This window comes from Anomalospiza imberbis, chromosome 2 (genome assembly GCF_031753505.1).
Source record: "Anomalospiza imberbis isolate Cuckoo-Finch-1a 21T00152 chromosome 2, ASM3175350v1, whole genome shotgun sequence".
NCBI classification, from domain to species: domain Eukaryota; kingdom Metazoa; phylum Chordata; class Aves; order Passeriformes; family Viduidae; genus Anomalospiza; species Anomalospiza imberbis.
In genome coordinates, this window is record NC_089682.1 from 77,667,213 (window position 1) to 77,683,426 (window position 16,214).

At 44.0% G+C, this 16,214-nt stretch overlaps 2 protein-coding genes across 3 annotated transcripts in view; one reads left to right on the forward strand and one right to left on the reverse strand.

Annotated features, from left to right (window-relative positions):
- The first annotated feature begins 1,438 nt into the window (after nucleotides 1-1,438).
- Nucleotides 1,439-4,865, forward strand: DUSP12 (dual specificity phosphatase 12). The gene is made up of 6 exons (XM_068181913.1): nucleotides 1,439-1,746; nucleotides 1,823-1,936; nucleotides 2,024-2,142; nucleotides 3,055-3,151; nucleotides 3,536-3,722; nucleotides 4,270-4,865. Exons 1-6 carry the CDS (start codon nucleotides 1,478-1,480, stop codon nucleotides 4,429-4,431), a joined length of 948 nt encoding a protein of 315 aa, XP_068038014.1. The 5' UTR covers nucleotides 1,439-1,477; the 3' UTR covers nucleotides 4,432-4,865.
- A 247-nt stretch (nucleotides 4,866-5,112) lies between these two features.
- ATP6V1A (ATPase H+ transporting V1 subunit A) overlaps nucleotides 5,113-16,214 on the reverse strand; it is a 30,594-nt gene continuing 19,492 nt past the window's right edge. For both annotated transcript variants that reach the window (XM_068181909.1, XM_068181910.1), the window contains exons 8-15: nucleotides 15,772-15,880; nucleotides 14,840-14,962; nucleotides 14,636-14,750; nucleotides 13,484-13,547; nucleotides 12,545-12,748; nucleotides 10,544-10,638; nucleotides 9,223-9,394; nucleotides 5,113-7,376 (exon numbers count right to left, since the gene is read on the reverse strand). In XM_068181909.1, coding sequence (XP_068038010.1) covers nucleotides 7,284-7,376; nucleotides 9,223-9,394; nucleotides 10,544-10,638; nucleotides 12,545-12,748; nucleotides 13,484-13,547; nucleotides 14,636-14,750; nucleotides 14,840-14,962; nucleotides 15,772-15,880 — 975 coding nt within the window. In that variant the 3' untranslated portion in view covers nucleotides 5,113-7,283. The remainder of the gene's footprint in view (nucleotides 7,377-9,222; nucleotides 9,395-10,543; nucleotides 10,639-12,544; nucleotides 12,749-13,483; nucleotides 13,548-14,635; nucleotides 14,751-14,839; nucleotides 14,963-15,771; nucleotides 15,881-16,214) is intronic.

Sequence of the window (16,214 nt, forward strand, 5' to 3'; positions counted from 1 at the left end):
AGTTCAGGAAGGCTGTACCTTCTGAGTACCTCAGCAATGGGGAAGGGAAGAGGGCAACATGCAGCTGGGAGTTTAGGATGAAAGGTGGCTGTGCCCTCCAAAACCCTGAGAGAGAAAACCCTGCAGGTGTGTGCTCCAGTGAACTCTCCCTTCATTTGAATAAAGTTGCAGGATACCTCTGTCTCCTTTTTGGACATAAACCTCTGGCGTTTGTGGATTTTCCTGACACCCCCAATGATGCAGATGACTTTGGTTTGAGCTTCTTTTAGGGCATGTGCTGTTGCTTCTTGTTACATGGCTTTGCCACAAAAACCACTATATTCCTCATTAACTGTTTATCCACTGGTTCCAGCTATAATTACCATCCCATGTGTCTACTTTCATACTCTTTTATCTATTTTACTAGTTAGTATTTAAGTTCTATTTAGCAGCTTCAAGGGGAGCTGAAAATTTCTATTCTCTGTGTTGTCTGTCAGGAGTCTCCTTCACTGGAGATACTCCAGAACCGTCTGGACACAATCCTGTATGTGAAAAACGTCAATCACTTGTTTTAAAAATTTTAAAGTTTAATAGTAATAAAATGGTAATAAAAATAGAGTAACAAGAATTTGGACAATCAGAGTTAGGACAATAAAGGACAATAAAAAAAAAGAAATATGGACAGTCCAGTCCTAGGCCTTTTAAGCCCTGAAAGCACACATGCTAACAAAGGATTAACCCTTAAAAGCAGTAGCCTGTTGCATATTCATACATCTCATAGATGATGCACAAATTCTTTTCAAACAAAGGGTGTTCTCTTGTTATTGTCAACTTCTTCTTCTTAATCCTGGTGTCTCCTTAAAGACGGAGAGGAGGTGGAAGAATGTTTGTCTTTTCCGATAAGAAGGCAGTAACTCTTTAGGTGTGTTGTTGCTGTTATCGCTGTGCGAAGAATTGCTTGATTATCTCATCCCTTTCTTGAGCTAGTTAGAAACTAATATCTTACATCACATAGTTTCTATTTTAACATTATGTTATAACCTAAAACTATATTTAATACACTACTCAAAAAGGATTAATACAGTACTACAAAATAACTTTCCAACATAACACATATATTATAATATGTCATAATATTAAATTCAATTTAATACTTGCGAAGAGCCAATCATTTAATCTGCATTTTTCACACTGTACCATGTACTCTTGGACGACCCTGCTTGAGCAGGCAGGTTGGGCCAAATGACCCACTGTGATCCCTCGCAACCTCACCGCCCCTGTGATCCATATTTGTTTTCTGAGCATTTGTAAGGAGACGGAGGGGTGGGGGAAAAAAAGACGAGTCAAGACAGACACTCGTAGAGGCGGCGAGGAGAGACTCGCCCCGTCAGGAGCGGCTGCGCGACGATTACTACGGAAATCACTCCCTCCCTCCTGGCACGGGAAACGGAAAGCGGCGCCGTGCCGGGGCGGCGCTTCCCTCCCGCCCCCCGCAGCCATGGCGGCTCCCGGCGGGATGGTGCCGGTGCTGGCGGGGCTCTACGTGGGCGGCGCCGAGTCGTGCTCGTCCCCGGAGGCGCTGGCGGCGGCGGGGGTGGTGGCGGTGCTGACGGTGGACGCGGAGGAGCCGCCGGCCGTGCCGGGGGTGCGGGCCATGCACGTCCGGGCGCGGGACGAGCCCGGCGCGGACCTGCTGAGCCGCCTGGACGAGTGCGCCGCGTTCCTGGGCGCGGCCCGGGCGGGCGGCGGCGCCGCGCTCGTCCGCTGGTGAGCCCGGGGCCGCGGCGGGGCCGAGCGCTGCCCGCGGCGGCGCTGCCGCTGACGGGCCGCCCTTGCCTTGCAGCCACGCCGGGGTGAGCCGCAGCGTGGCCGTGGTGGCCGCCTACCTGATGAAGACGCAGGGGCTCGGCTGGGAGGAGGCGCTGGCCGCCGTCAGGGCCGCCAAGCCGGACGCGCAGTGAGTGCCCCGGCCGCGCCCCCCGCGCCCGCCCGCCCGCCCGGCCGGCGCCCCCCTCACCCCGCTCTGCTCTCGACCCCGCCGCAGGGTGAACCCGGGCTTCCAGGGGCAGCTGAAGCTCTACGAGGCGATGGGGTGCGCCGTGGACACCAGCAGCGTCCTCTACAAGCGGTACCGGCTGGAGATGCTCAGCGAGAGGTTCTCCGGTGAGTGGGAGCACGGCGGGTGCGCGGAGCAGTCTCCCAGGGAGGGGAACTGGCTGGAAGGAACGCGGAAGGCATTCTGGCAAAGGGGCTTGGCTTCGAGTGTTGCCCTCAAAGGAGCCCAGCCTGCACTTGGCCAGGGCAAGCATTCACGCTATACCAGCCCTCGAGAATCCCAGCTCATCAGTGGGGGGAAAAAAATGTGCCTTTGGGACACGCGTGGGAAATAAGATGTGTAAGGAGCTGCACTCTTTAGTAAAGTGCAAAAAATGGTAAAGGTCAATTTGATGCTTTTCGTGATTTTTACATCCCTGGCAAAGCAAACAGCAGCCTCAGAAAATATGTCAATGTGATGAAAAAAATAACGTGGAAAACTTGAGATAAAGTTGAAATGCATGTAATGAAGTACATTTTCATGCTTTAATTCACAAAATATACATGTACATTGGTGTAATTTTATAATAAAATAATAATCTGTAGCTTTTCTTGCAAGATCTCAGCGTTGCATCACAGTGCTGTTGCCCTTTATGTATCATTGTCCTAAGCAGTTCTCATTTGCAAGCTGACATTCTGTATTTTGGGCACTCAAACATTGGCACAACTGCTCAGAAACCTCCTCTGCCTTTACTTTCTGCTGAAGTAAGAACATAAAGTAAAATATCATTATTTTACCATGGTTGAGGCCATACTCTAGATCTCAGTTCCTTGCATTAAACAAATCCCAGTCTTAGGTATGGCAGGATGAGGCTCCTTTTTTTTTTAGCTTAATCTAGTGGATTTGGTGAGAGGACAAATGAAATGAAAGGTGGCTCCTGCAGGCTGTGACTTGGGCTGAGGCACAGTCGTGTCTCATTCCCAGGAATGCAGCATGGCTGAGCTGATCTGATTCACAACATGGTCCTGACCCCTCTGCAGAACCTCAAGACTTGCCCCGAGAAGTCTTTGCAGTTGATCCTACCACTGTATGTCAAACTTTGAACACAGAGGTTCTCTACAGATGCAGGAAATGCAGGTACGTTATATGTTAAATATGTATTTATATATATATATAAAATACTTGATATTTCTCCTTAAAACATCATTGTGAAATCTACTCAAGAGTAGAATAACCTCTGTGAATCAGTGGGCATTGTCATTGTTGTCAGGACAGGGATGAGCTAAGTTTCCTGTGTTTGCGAAAAAAAAAAATAAAATCAAAAGTACAAAATACAAAACCTTTTGTTCCCTGGAGTGGTGCTTGTGAACCTTCTAGACTAATCAAAAAAATGTAGACTTTGTACTCCTGTTTAATTATTCAGAGTCAGAGGCCCATATCCTTATTTTCTATTGTCTGTAGATTTGTCCAGTTAAAAAACCTGTTTGTTTTACTTCTACTTTCCCTTGTCCTGGAGGGCAGACGCGCTCTGTTCCGTGGCTCCAGCATTTTGTCCCACACGGAAGGAATGGGACCGACAGCTTTTGCCCACAAGAGGATAACAGAGTCTTCACAGCTTTCTGGGAATGGCCAGGAAAAGTGCACCTCGTACTTCATCGAGCCTGTGCAGTGGATGGAACCGGCATTGCTCGGAGTAATGGAAGGACAGGTGAACTGGAGCATGCACTTTATTCTTTGGAGTTTTGGTTTGGATGGTTTTTTTTGGGTTGTTTTTTTTTTGTTTGTTTGTTTGTTTTTTGTTTTTTTTTTTTTTCCAAAGGCAGAATTGTGTTTCTTCCCTGAAAGGAAAACCCCTACACAAAGTCCTAGGCCTCCCAGCCTTCCTGATGTGAATTTTGCAGCTTATGGGCAGATGCCTAAATGTAAAAAGGAAATGAGCTGATGCTCTGCTTGAGCTGACAACACCATCCAGGATCTTGGAGAGGGTTTATCTGCTATTTGTTTCTATTATGAGAAAGATTTTGGGACTTCAGAAGCCTGTTGTGGTCCCAGGCTGAGTCTTTTGGACCCTGGTAAAACTGTCTTGGAATCCCAGCAGGTCCCAGCAGCGGCATCTCTACACCCTCCCTTCTGCCAGCACAGCTGCCTGCTACACCCTAGGGCTAAAGAGCCCTTCCAGTTTGGCCTTTTGGCCTGTTTCTAACTAGATCCACATCAACACATGTCTTAGACCGAGTCCTGGGTTTTTCTTGCAGCTTCTGTGTCCCAAATGTATGTCGAAGCTGGGCTCCTTCAGCTGGAGGGGGGACCAGTGTTCTTGTGGCCGCTGGGTGACGCCAGCCTTCCAGATCCACAAAAGTCGAGTGGATGAAGTGAGGACACTGCCTGTTGGTAACTTCCAAACTGCCAAAACCTGAACTCATCGCTTCACTTGATGGATTTCTTAACATATACCAAGAACTACTAGCCCATGGTTGCTAGGAAATGAGCTTGACTTCCACCCCTTTGTGAGGTGGTGGAATTACTTGAACACCTTCAGCTTGCTGTATCTCTTAATATAGTCTATGAAATATCAGAACACTTTCTTCAAAGAGGTGTCACAGAGTGGTCAAATCTACAAAATGGGCCAAATGTGATGTTTTTAGTGTGTTCTTCATTTATGTGTTGCTGTTCATAGAAGGTCTCAACTCCTTATTCAAAAGGAGTTGCTGTGGCCAGTAGTGCTGCTCAGCTTCTGATCCAAAGTGCCAAGTGCCCTCATATGGTACAATTACAGTTGTCTTGCATGTGTGGCAGCAAAAGAAAAACTTACAGTTACACTTCTATTGTATTAAAAGCAATCCTAAAAATACCTGCCCCAAGAGTATTTACTACTTTGTAACTCTTTCATGTAATGTGTGAGGAGATTGTGCAAACTGTAGTGGAATGGGAGAACTGAAGTAAAGAGTCCATGCCAAATTACTGCTTGCAGTTTTGAAGAAATCCCTAAAGTGATGAAGTAATTTTTTCTAAGCAAGCTGTCACCTTTTGTGATGGGCTGCTGTGTACACCACTGTGGCATAGGTTTGGTTTGACATAAGAAAATAGGACAGATAAAACCTAATTTAAATCAATTTTATTTTCATTGACTTGAACAATTTTTTTAATTTATTTTTTTACACAATTTCCAGCAACGTACATTATGAAATATACAAGATAAAGTAGGTGGTGGGGTTCTGCCCATGTTGTAGTTCCTCCCACAGCTGTGGAAGGAGGACTTGCAGGACACAGTGAACATCAGAATCTCAACACTGAAAACAGACACAAAACAAAAAGGACAAAAATATATATGAAACTTTGAACTGGTCACACTTCAGGGCCAGGTACAGCACAATAAATATTAGAACTGCATTATCTTAGACATCTTCTGTAAAGTTTATAACATCCTCTATTTAAAGAGATAAGAACATCTGGTTTCTAGCATGAAATGCTACATTGTACAGTGGTGAAGGGTACAAACGATGAGCCCAGCAAGGGCTTGGATGGTGACTACTCATTCACACATGCTCGTTGATAAAATAAGCAGCATACACCAAAAGTTTAGTGAGCTGTAAACTTAAGCGTTCACTACCAGAATATCAGCTGGAGGAGCAGTTTCTTTTCGGGAGAACCAAAAATAGTCAATCCCTTTAAGTTTCAGCTGGGCTCTCCCCTGACAGACAGTGGGTTGATACCATAATGGAAGTGGCAGCATTTGGTCCGTAGCACAAGATCCCTTTGCATCACTACTCTTCAAAGCTGGCGCCACTGGAAATACTTCAGTGCAGAATTAACGCTCACGCAGGCACAGTGTCACCAACAACAGGTGCTGTCTCAGGACTAACAAAGCAGTAGGTGGCAGCTGGCACCCAGCTGGGCACAGGATGCCACCTGACACAATTGAGAGGGAGAGACTGGAGAGGATGCCAGCATCTCTCTCTCTTGCACTCTCGAGCAATGGGATGAGTGCTGGGCTCGGGGAGTTTGACAGAAAGGCTGCAGTCTGCTCATTCCTCATCTCAGTCTAGTTTTACCAATAAAAAAGCCCAAGAGACAGCAGTTTCAGCTGCTTGACAGAGCACAGAGCAGAAGACCAGAGCCATTGGTTTCTCTTGCATCGTAATCAACAAGGCAGGAGTAAATACATTTTGTACTCGTCAACCTTCCCCCATTCATCCCCTGCCCCCAGCTGAGCATCATACATTCCTCTTACACAAGAACTGGGGACCTTCTGTGCCACCACCCAACAGACCAGGTGAGCACAGGTGGAGGAAGAAGGCTAAGCATGTGCTTTCCTTTCCTTGGCATAACCTGGGCATTGCACTGGGGGCAACTGCACTGGCTGAGCACCACCAAGAAAGGACCACGCTGTGGTCAGCACGTGTGGCATCACTGTACCTTGCCAACCATGCCCTGCAGTACATGGCAGCATCACAAGCTTCACAAAGTAAAGCAGCTGAGTGTCAGGAAATCTTACAGGATGAATGGGAGCCAAGAAGGTAAAATCCTACTGGAAGCTGAGCACCTGTGGCTTTGATTTTAGCTTATGCTGAGTCCAACAGTCCTATCTGTATTAAGTAGGAAGATAAAACTATTTCTCTGGTATTTCTCCAGTGTACAAAATTATACCAGTTGCTTGTATATGCTTATCTTCTAGTTAGTCCCTTCTTGAAGAGGACCAGAACTACCTCATTTCAGTACCAAAAGACTCAGCTGAGAGACTCAGAAATTACAGAGTAGTGAAGAATTTTTGGTTGTATCAACATGTCATCAGAATATGGTCAAAAATTCTGTTTGAGAACAGAGAGTTCTATGTCTGATAGTCACTTAGCAAAGAGGCAGGTGTAAATGCCCTTCCCACTGCCAGCTTGCAATGTACTGCATGACTGCATGAAGACCTACACCTCCTCTGCCAGTGCAGCTCAACTGGTTACAGCCTGAGGTGAAAGACTGGTTACTAGGAGAGCTGGGAGAGGAAAGGTGAAATTTTTCCCACCCTAGAAGTGTACAACAGCATTTCTTCACTCAGCCAAGCCCATTCACACATCACTCACCACTTCAGACACACAAAGCAATGCCAAATACAAACTAAGAGGAATGTTTTTTGTAAAGACACTCTCTGAGTATGAACGGGGGAAACAGGGTTATTTATCAACTCAAGTACTGTTGCATCATTCTTGTAAGGTAGGGAAGCAGAGGAGCTGAGATGAGGAACTGAGAGGACAAACTGGAGTGGTCACAGAGGTTGAGTCTAGTCTTCCAGACTGCGAAATGCATTCTGCATATCCTCAAACAGTTGAGCATAGTCCGCCTTGATTTTTGTTTCACCATCTTTGACAGGGTCCTGAAAGAACACAGCAAGTAAACAGATCCATCAGGAAAAGCCCATGGTATTTAAGTCAGCCCTGGTTTGCCACTGCTGTAACCTCTTGACGTCAGGATTAACACTTGCCAAATGCAGAGCAGGCATTGTAGCTCTGTCTTTGCATCCTGTCTGTCTCACCAACAGCCACAGGGTTTCTATCTCATTCTCTTCCCACATTGGTGAGCAGGCAGAATGGGTACTGGAAAGAGATTTTTTTTCATGAGCAGTGGTTACTGCACTGTAAAGCAACTGATTAGAAAGCAGTCAAAATACTGAGGGTCTTGGTTAATGCTATGAGATTTAAGACCTGCAGTGATTAATACGAGCTCCTATACCCACACCAAATGCAGTGCATCCCCAGTAAGTGGAAGAGTTACTCTGCAATTACTTAGAGGTTGTTTGGTTCAAATTAAAATGTATTGTGTAATCATAAAAACCTCCAGTGAAGAGACATGAAAGACAAAGGCAAAAAATCTAATTATCAGGTTTGCTCTGAGGCTGCAAGGTTTTCTCCGCAAGAAGCATTAACTGTCAGGCTGTGAAATCTGTTCAACATCTTCACCATGCTCCTCTGAGTGCTAAGATCTTCTGGGTCAGTGCAACTCTTGGTAAACACTGAGGTCTTACATGTGTGGATGCACTACTTCTTACATTCTCTCCAAAGTACCCAAACCACAGGATGCAGGACATCTGAATCCTCACACCTGTCAGTCTGTTACCTGGGGAATATAATTTTCCTATCATAACTATAAGAGGTCCAGCTCCACTTAACATATATTCATTCACTCTCTGGATTCCCTTTCTCAGCCATGCTGTCCACTGCTCTGCTGTACTGAAAGTGCCTGCTGGTGGGCCAGGGTTTGTAGGGAGTGTTTTAATTATTCTATCGACATAAACAGCTCTCAAAGAAGCTCATGTCCTCAAGGGCATCTTGTTGTGTTCTTGATGCGTTGAGAATATATACCAGGAACCCACTTACTGCAGAAACAAGCCAGTACCCTGTAGGAACAGAATACATTGGCATGGCACAACATTTAATTCTAAACATATTTAATCCAATGCTACTTGTTCTCTGAAGATTTGCAGTATTGACTTACATGAGTTTTAACAGAGTAAGCATTACATTTCAGAGAGGAGATCAGTCAGTATCACAGGTTACTACTGTCCTACCAGTAACTGCTACACCAGCATGCTCTGGATGAGTTTTAGTAAAGCTGTACCCTAAAATGATCCTACTGAAGTTACCCAGAGCAGGTGCTCCAATCCACCTGTTTTGTCTTAAGCCCATGCTAAAGTTACTCCTCCCTTCCTCTCCCCACTTCCAGCACTCTCTTTTATATTAGAGACAGGTATAAGCAGCCTGAAGCAGAAATCTAGGAGAAACTGAATGATAGAAATGTTAATGTAACTTAAGGAAAGAAACGCTCCTGCAGTAACATATGACATGTCCCATGTTTGGCCTCAGGCTGCTTCTCTCTGATAATAGTCTCCTTAGAACATGTCATAATATTTTTACAGAATTTTATCACAAAACCCCCAAAGCAAACTGGAAAACATGCTTGTACTGTTACCGTGACTATACGTAACACAAAAGAGTGCTGAAGGTGGGGTTGCCAAGGCTGTGCAGTCAGCATCACCTGACTGGATTTCAGCACTAACCATTCCTGTGCTCACAAACCAATTCTTTACTGCCTTCAAAATGATAGCAAAGAGTCTCTGTTCACAGACCTTTATCAAAGGTCTCTGGTAAACACCACTGAGTCAATCTTTCAGAGGCCCTGGAAGCTCACAAGAAGCAGGACAACCCACTTCCTTACAAACATACCTTGAACTTCATGGAGGTAAGTCTGTAGAGGATTTCGCTCATGTTCTCTCGGATGATGGACCACGTGATCTTATTGTCACTCTGAGCTGTGGTTTCTACAGCACGGCGTGCCATGTCATAAAATGCAATCATGTTGGAAAGCATTCCCACTGTTTTATAGAAAGGGCAGAATCTGATGGAATAGAGGAGGACCTGTCAGGCATCTTGGAACAGTTAACAGCATTCTCCCCTGACAGAAAGAGTGCCAGCCTGCTTTACTCCAGGGAATTTAATGTATACTGCCAAAGGAGAGGTGCTGCCTTAATTAGGTCTCACATTTTTAAATAGTCAAATTGCATGCCAAGACAATTATCCTGAAGCTGATTGAAGTTGAGGTTTCTGAAGCAGTACCCAAACATTCAAGCAAAACAGAAGTGAACAGGAACTGCTGCTCTACAAATCTCACATTTCAATATGTGCCAATGCTAACAAGTAAAGGAAAACAGTGAGCAGCCAACAGAAATCCTCCTTCCTGTTTTGTCCATCAAGGGAGCAGGCTTCTTCCTAACAGGCTGGGTTGACAGCTCTGCAAGTTTCTTTGTTCAAAGGAAAAAGGAGTTTCTCTAAGACAAGAACACTTCGTGCAGTTCCATTTTTAATAGGTAGGTGAGTGCCATAAAAGGTACCTCATTATTATTTATGTGCTACTTCCTGTGCTTCCTATAGCATACACACATACCTGTCCTAGTAACCTGATCAAAGGCACACAGTGTTACAAAATGATGGATGTCTACATTTCTAGTGATGAAGTACTTGAGACTTTCTGATCTACCTGGGCTGGGGAGTGAGATGAAGTACAAAAAGGCCCCTTGTCAGGCTGTTAAAACACAAGAGCACAGAAAGAAGAGAAGAGGAGTTCACTAGGGAGAGAGTAAGGGTTTTTTTTGATGGATCAAACTTACTCAAGAATTATGCAATAGTAACTGAAAGCAGATTCTTGCAGTCCCCTGCGTATTGATGGAATAAACAGGAAGACTTTGGATGTTGTCTGTGAAAATAAAGCAGTCCTGTCCTCCTCCTCAGACATGCTACTGCAGAAACATTGGCTAACAGAACAATAGAGGAGGACCTGGGAACCCCAAAGGGTTCTGTCTTCAGAAGGAGTCTGCATGCCTTGGGTAACACAATGTGAATGCACTGTTGAATGGGCTACCTAAGCACAGTTCTTTCACTTCTTTACAGACAGTAACATTAATTTCTGCACTGGTCAGCTTCCATGTAAAATAACTGTATCAATCCAGACTGCACAGGACTAAGAGGGCAGTGGCCAGTCAGATCTCACCTGTCATAAGGCGTGTAACCATTCTGCTGCAAGAAGTCATCTTTTATCAGCTTGGCAACCTCCAAGGTAATTTTATCTGTTTCTGCCAAGGAAGCCTAAAAAAGTAAGGGTAAATAGTTAATTTAGTACCCAAGTCCATGAAGACACTGTATGTTCTGACCTGTCTTTCAGTACCTGTCTTCCCACCCTCCTAAAACAGGATTAAGCAGAACTCTGTCTTTTGGGTATTTTTCACTCCCTACTATAGAACAGCCAATTTAACTGATTGCCAGATTAAGATGGGCCAAACAGTCAGTAAGTCTGCTTTAGGTCTACCTGATGATAAAGGGAACTTCCTTCCCACTGTTTAAGACAATGGAAAAGCCACCAGACACGCAAAATGCACATGGCTTTGCTATGAGATACACTGAAACATCACCCTCCTACATAAAGAGAAATTAATAATTACCTTCCTCAACCCTTATGGAAGAAAGACTAGATCTCAGCATGCTAGATCAAGAAGCAAGCTAAAGGATTTGGTACTAGTCTGCACTGTTACCAATGTCCTTTTCCCACCTGGCATTCAAGAAAAGAAAAGGAGTTGATGAAAATGCCTCTCATACTCCACAGGACAGCGACAACAGCTGCACACTGCTGCTCTTGGCACCACAGGTTGCTCTTTTCCATCACATCATCCTTTTGCTAAAGGGGCCTGATTGAGCTTTACGTAGCCCAACTTGCTTTCTAGACAGGAAGTTTGGACCTTCTTTCATGAGGAGACTAACAGAATTCAGAGCTAAAAAGAAAAAAATACACTGACTGTACTTTCACAATTCCCCCTTTCTAAAGGTTTGCTGCAGTTGTTAGCCAAGCCCAGAAAGAAAGTAGCTGTCAAAGATAACATTTCTGAGAAAAAAAATCGCCAGTTCCAGTAATTCTATCGTGAGAACAATGCCTAGTCACAAGTACTGACTTATGAATATCCCTTCCATACCAAGGACCCAATCCTACTCTGCTTTGCAAACCACTCTTTTAGAAGATGGTTTTGTAAATAGAGAACTGCAGAAAGTCCTATGACCCCATTTCCTTTTCTTCAAAGACACATCAAGAGAAGAGAGCTCTACTAGGCAAGATCTGATGACAGGTCTCGTCTTGGTTGGACTAGAACATCAGTGAAGAGACAGAGCACCGTGAGAAAACTTCCTTCATGTAACTGTACTTAACACATGTTACTACACACTACTACAGCTCTGTAAATCATAATAGCTCATCTGAACATCACAGAATTAAACTACTGTCAAGTATATGCCAGGAACCTGCCAATTATCATATTTACAGTGATAAGCTGAAACACATTTTTCACTGGGTCCTTTCTGAGAGCTTTCAATGGAAATTTTCCTGTCCAAGTTTAGCTTTCTCTTCAAAACATTGAAGTGAAAAAAGGAAATTAAAGAATGCCTGCAAAATGGAGCCATATGTCACAGGTTTCCAAAGAAAAAAACATATAATCACAAGTTCTTTAAAAAGCAGACTTCACATTGTTTCTACAGGCCAACTTGTAAATGCCAACACCTCTGTCCTGCAGCTGGCAACATGGTTTCTAATAAACTGATGACTTCAGATGACTTCAACAGTACAGATGGGTTTGCATAATTTCTCTACAAAGACTGCTTCCAATGGAAAAGTACTTCAAGTTGCAGCAATGGGCATTTCAGCAATACTAGAACACTGAAGCAAGTGAACTTTAAAGCAAACAGTAGATGTCTCAGTATCATTTACATGAGAAAAGTAACACCAAGCCAAGGTTTAGCAAATCTGAAAAACTATTTGTCATTAGAAGTCAAACAACATGTAGGAAAGCTGGAATAAAACATAGTTTGAGGTGAGAGAGTCTGACATCTCCCAGTGATCTTTTGTGTACAATGTGGTATCCATCAGGTCCGCTCTAAGACAAGGTCAAAAGCCTGCAGTAACCATAAGGAAATGGAGGATGGCTCAATGACCCCACATCTGGTCACTCACCTTCCCAACAAGCTGCACAATCTCTGCAAGGTCCTCTTCCTCCTGTAGGATCTCTTTGGCCTTTGTCCTGAGAGGGACAAATTCTGTGAAATGCTTGTCATAGTACTCATCCAGGGCTCGTGTGTATTTGCTGTAGCTGATCAGCCAGTTCACAGATGGGAAGTGTTTGCGCTGGGCCAGCTTCTTATCCAGGCCCCAGAAAACCTGCCAGAAGCCAGAAAGGTCAATCAGCTCTCCAAATCAAAAGTAAACTAAAATAATTGAAGGTAATTAAAAAAAAAAAAAAAATAGAGCAAGTAAGTAAGTTGGAGTTAATGCAGCATGGCAAAGGCTTCACAAATGGAAGCCTGGGAGCCTGTTAACTATAGCAGTGACATTCAAATAACACTTCTCAAAAAATGATACAACTTCTAAGCTGAGTTCAATTTATTCAGCTTGAGACTGCTCATGAGGGAGCAGTTAGTCATAGCAATGTCAATATTGGAGTCTACGTAAAGTGGAGACCGAATAGACGTAACTGCTTTTCCCAAAACTGCATACAGTTGCAAGACACTCCCAGTCAACTTCTCTGAGGATTTTTTGTGGTTTCAATGCACATATATTAAGAGTGGCCTGCTTTCCGTCTCAGCTGGAAAAGATACATTTGCAGTGCAGCTCAATTGGCAGCACTTAGAAAGCACACATTTATCCCTGAGCAGGCAGTATTGGAAGGAGTTGCTGCCTTCACTCCCTCTTCCAAAGGGATCTCAAACACATAAGTTTGAGACCATCTCACAATGTCACCTTTCACAGTGTTAGAACATTTTCCAAAACACCCTACAATGCTGCCTGTGTCAAATCAAAGCTTTCTCACGCCAGCCGCTGGCACAAATGTGCTGAAGTACAATCATTTGGAGTAAAACAAAGTGGACAGAAGAGCTGCAACACTGTGGGACGTACCTGAACAATGCCCAAGGTAGCAGATGTGACAGGATCAGAGAAGTCACCACCTGGGGGAGAGACACTGAGCAGGAAGAGATAGGGAAAGATTATCAGAGTCGCTTTCACAGTTCAAACTGAAGTACTGAACATATGACTGACTGCACAGCTCAGTGCAGAGAAACCAGAAAAATCAACATGATTTCAAGTAAATAACAGATGGCAATATGTTTGCACAAAGCGCTTCATGCCAACCCACACAGGGGTAATATCAAGCATACCATGAAATAGTTACATCAGTGACTGATTGACAGTATTAAGGTGTAATTTCAGTCACATTAGCTCCAGGTAGTAACTCCAGCTTGGATCATCAAACCTGTCTCAACTGGAACAGATTCAGCAAGAGTGCTGATAGAACATCATGAATACACAGTGCAGTGATTTTACAGAAAACAATATGCCAATTTGAAATTATTTTTGATATTCACCTATACAGTAACTACTTCATTTGTGCTTGACACTCCAATGGTCTTGCCTTCCCAGAGATAAAAAAAAACAGTCTTCCAATCTCAAAAGCAGAAATCCCTCATGTATGTATGTTGTGAACAGTAGAACTGAGCAGAGCAAAAAATCAGCTCTGGGTGTTTTTGCAGATGCCAGGGGCCCTACTGAAAACACAGGGAATCCACTTTGCCCACGGTATGATACACAAACCAGTATCACCTAAGAGAATGCTTGCAGGCAACATGCTTCTCACAACACATCGCAGCCTGAGACACACCGCTCCATGGAATTCTACTCTATTTGAGCATGAGAGTGATGATTCATTATGCCCCCAAGTGCACACACTGCTGCTCTAACTGCCCCTTCTTTCCTGCTCTGAGCATGGTTTGACATACTTTTCAGAGAGCTCTAATGACATTCTTGCCTGAGCTACTTGATCCGATTGCTGGGCCTGTGATTCCACAGAGCTACCTGTCCACATTCATTCCTTCTGCCCCCACACACAATTCAGCAGCAGTTCTGGGTGAACAGAGACTATCTACCTACTCATTCCCATACTTTTAAGTTTTGTAGCTGCACAGAGCAATGAGACCAAAAGGAAAAAAGTGCCATACAAAACAGTGAGGAAGAAGTGCAGCTGGTGCAGAGGCAAAGCAACGCAACACTCACGCTCCAACAATGCTGACGCTGCCTTCCCTCTCAGGATTTCCCAGACACTTCACTCTCCCGGCTCGCTCGTAGAAAGAGGCCAGACGGGCACCGAGGTAGGCTGGATAACCACTGTCTGCAAACACCAACACACAGAGATTCAGTCAAAGGCTCAGAGTTTGAAAGGCTGCATTTACAAGACTAGACTGAGGAAAGACTACTCACCAGCTGGCATTTCAGCCAGTCGCCCTGAGATTTCCCTGAGGGCCTCAGCCCATCGGGAAGTAGAGTCTGCCATCATACTGACATGGTAGCCCATATCCCGGAAATACTCGGACAGGGTGATTCCTGCAACAAAGACAACAGGGTGCTGCAGGATACAGTGTAGAAAGGAATTCTATGCTTATATAGCATCATAAATATGTAAATAAACCTAATTATTTGAGTTTACATTTTGATGGAAACAGACAACAGAAGTAACTCCTTCTTCCCGCTTATGTCTCCACTGTCTCTTTTTTTTTTTTTTGCTGTTGCTGTTTACTTCTCACCTCATTTTTGGTTATGAACCACTCAGACTCATCTTACAGTCACATATATTTCTTTGAAGAGACACTGCAATGTCACTGATGCTACTCTCTCTCTCACTGAAATCATGAACAAAGACTCCTCTTACTGTAAAATGTCTCCTTCCCTTTCAAACCACCAGAATACAAGAATGAGAAAAACTCGTGTTTTGAGTTATCTGACAACTGTTTATAAAAAAGAACTTTAAAAAAAGCCTTTAAGAGGCTACAAAGGAAAGATTAGTCTGCCAACTCGGAGAATACTGTTTGTGTCCATTAAGTGGCTGTACATGTCAGCAGAAAGCTAGTCAAAGCCTAAAGTTTGCAGAATTAACACATGCAGAAAACCTACACAAGTCCTGGCCAAGTAAATTCACCTTATAAAAAAATTTACTCAATATTCAGAAATGGCAATTATATGCAAGCAAGTCAGATTCAATTACAATACTAAGACTTGGTGCAGGCAAGGTCTGAAAGGGTTTACTTCTGAAACTAGACAGGCTTCTTGATATAGTCATCTCAGGAACTGAAAATGCTACAGCATGATGGCTTGCTTCATACACACAGCTTTTTCTATCCTCTTGTAAATCTTACCAGTATAGATGGAGGCTTCTCTGGCAGCCACGGGCATGTTGGAAGTATTTGCTACCAGAGCTGTTCTCTTCATGATGCTTTCTACCTTGCCATCAACTTCCATTGTTAACTAAAATGCAAGAAAGGGAAAAACACCCAAACTGTAAGAGTAGCAAGTTTTTTTGTTAATTTTTTGCTGCTCGGGTTTTTTTACTGTTTTACTTGCCTCGTGTCAGGATACTCTCCTCACAGCTATTCTACCAAGAGCAGAGATGAGATTCAAAATTTTAGGATATGTTGGTTTGTCTTTCAGACTGCACACAGCTTAATTTTATAATGCACATGCTTCAGCGTCACCTCATTTTCTGCAACTGCCAAATCCCTGTTGATCCCATTCAAATAAGTAATGACAAACCCACTGCACAAGGAAGCACATTGTCCTCTCTCAGATGTCCAGGCTGAAA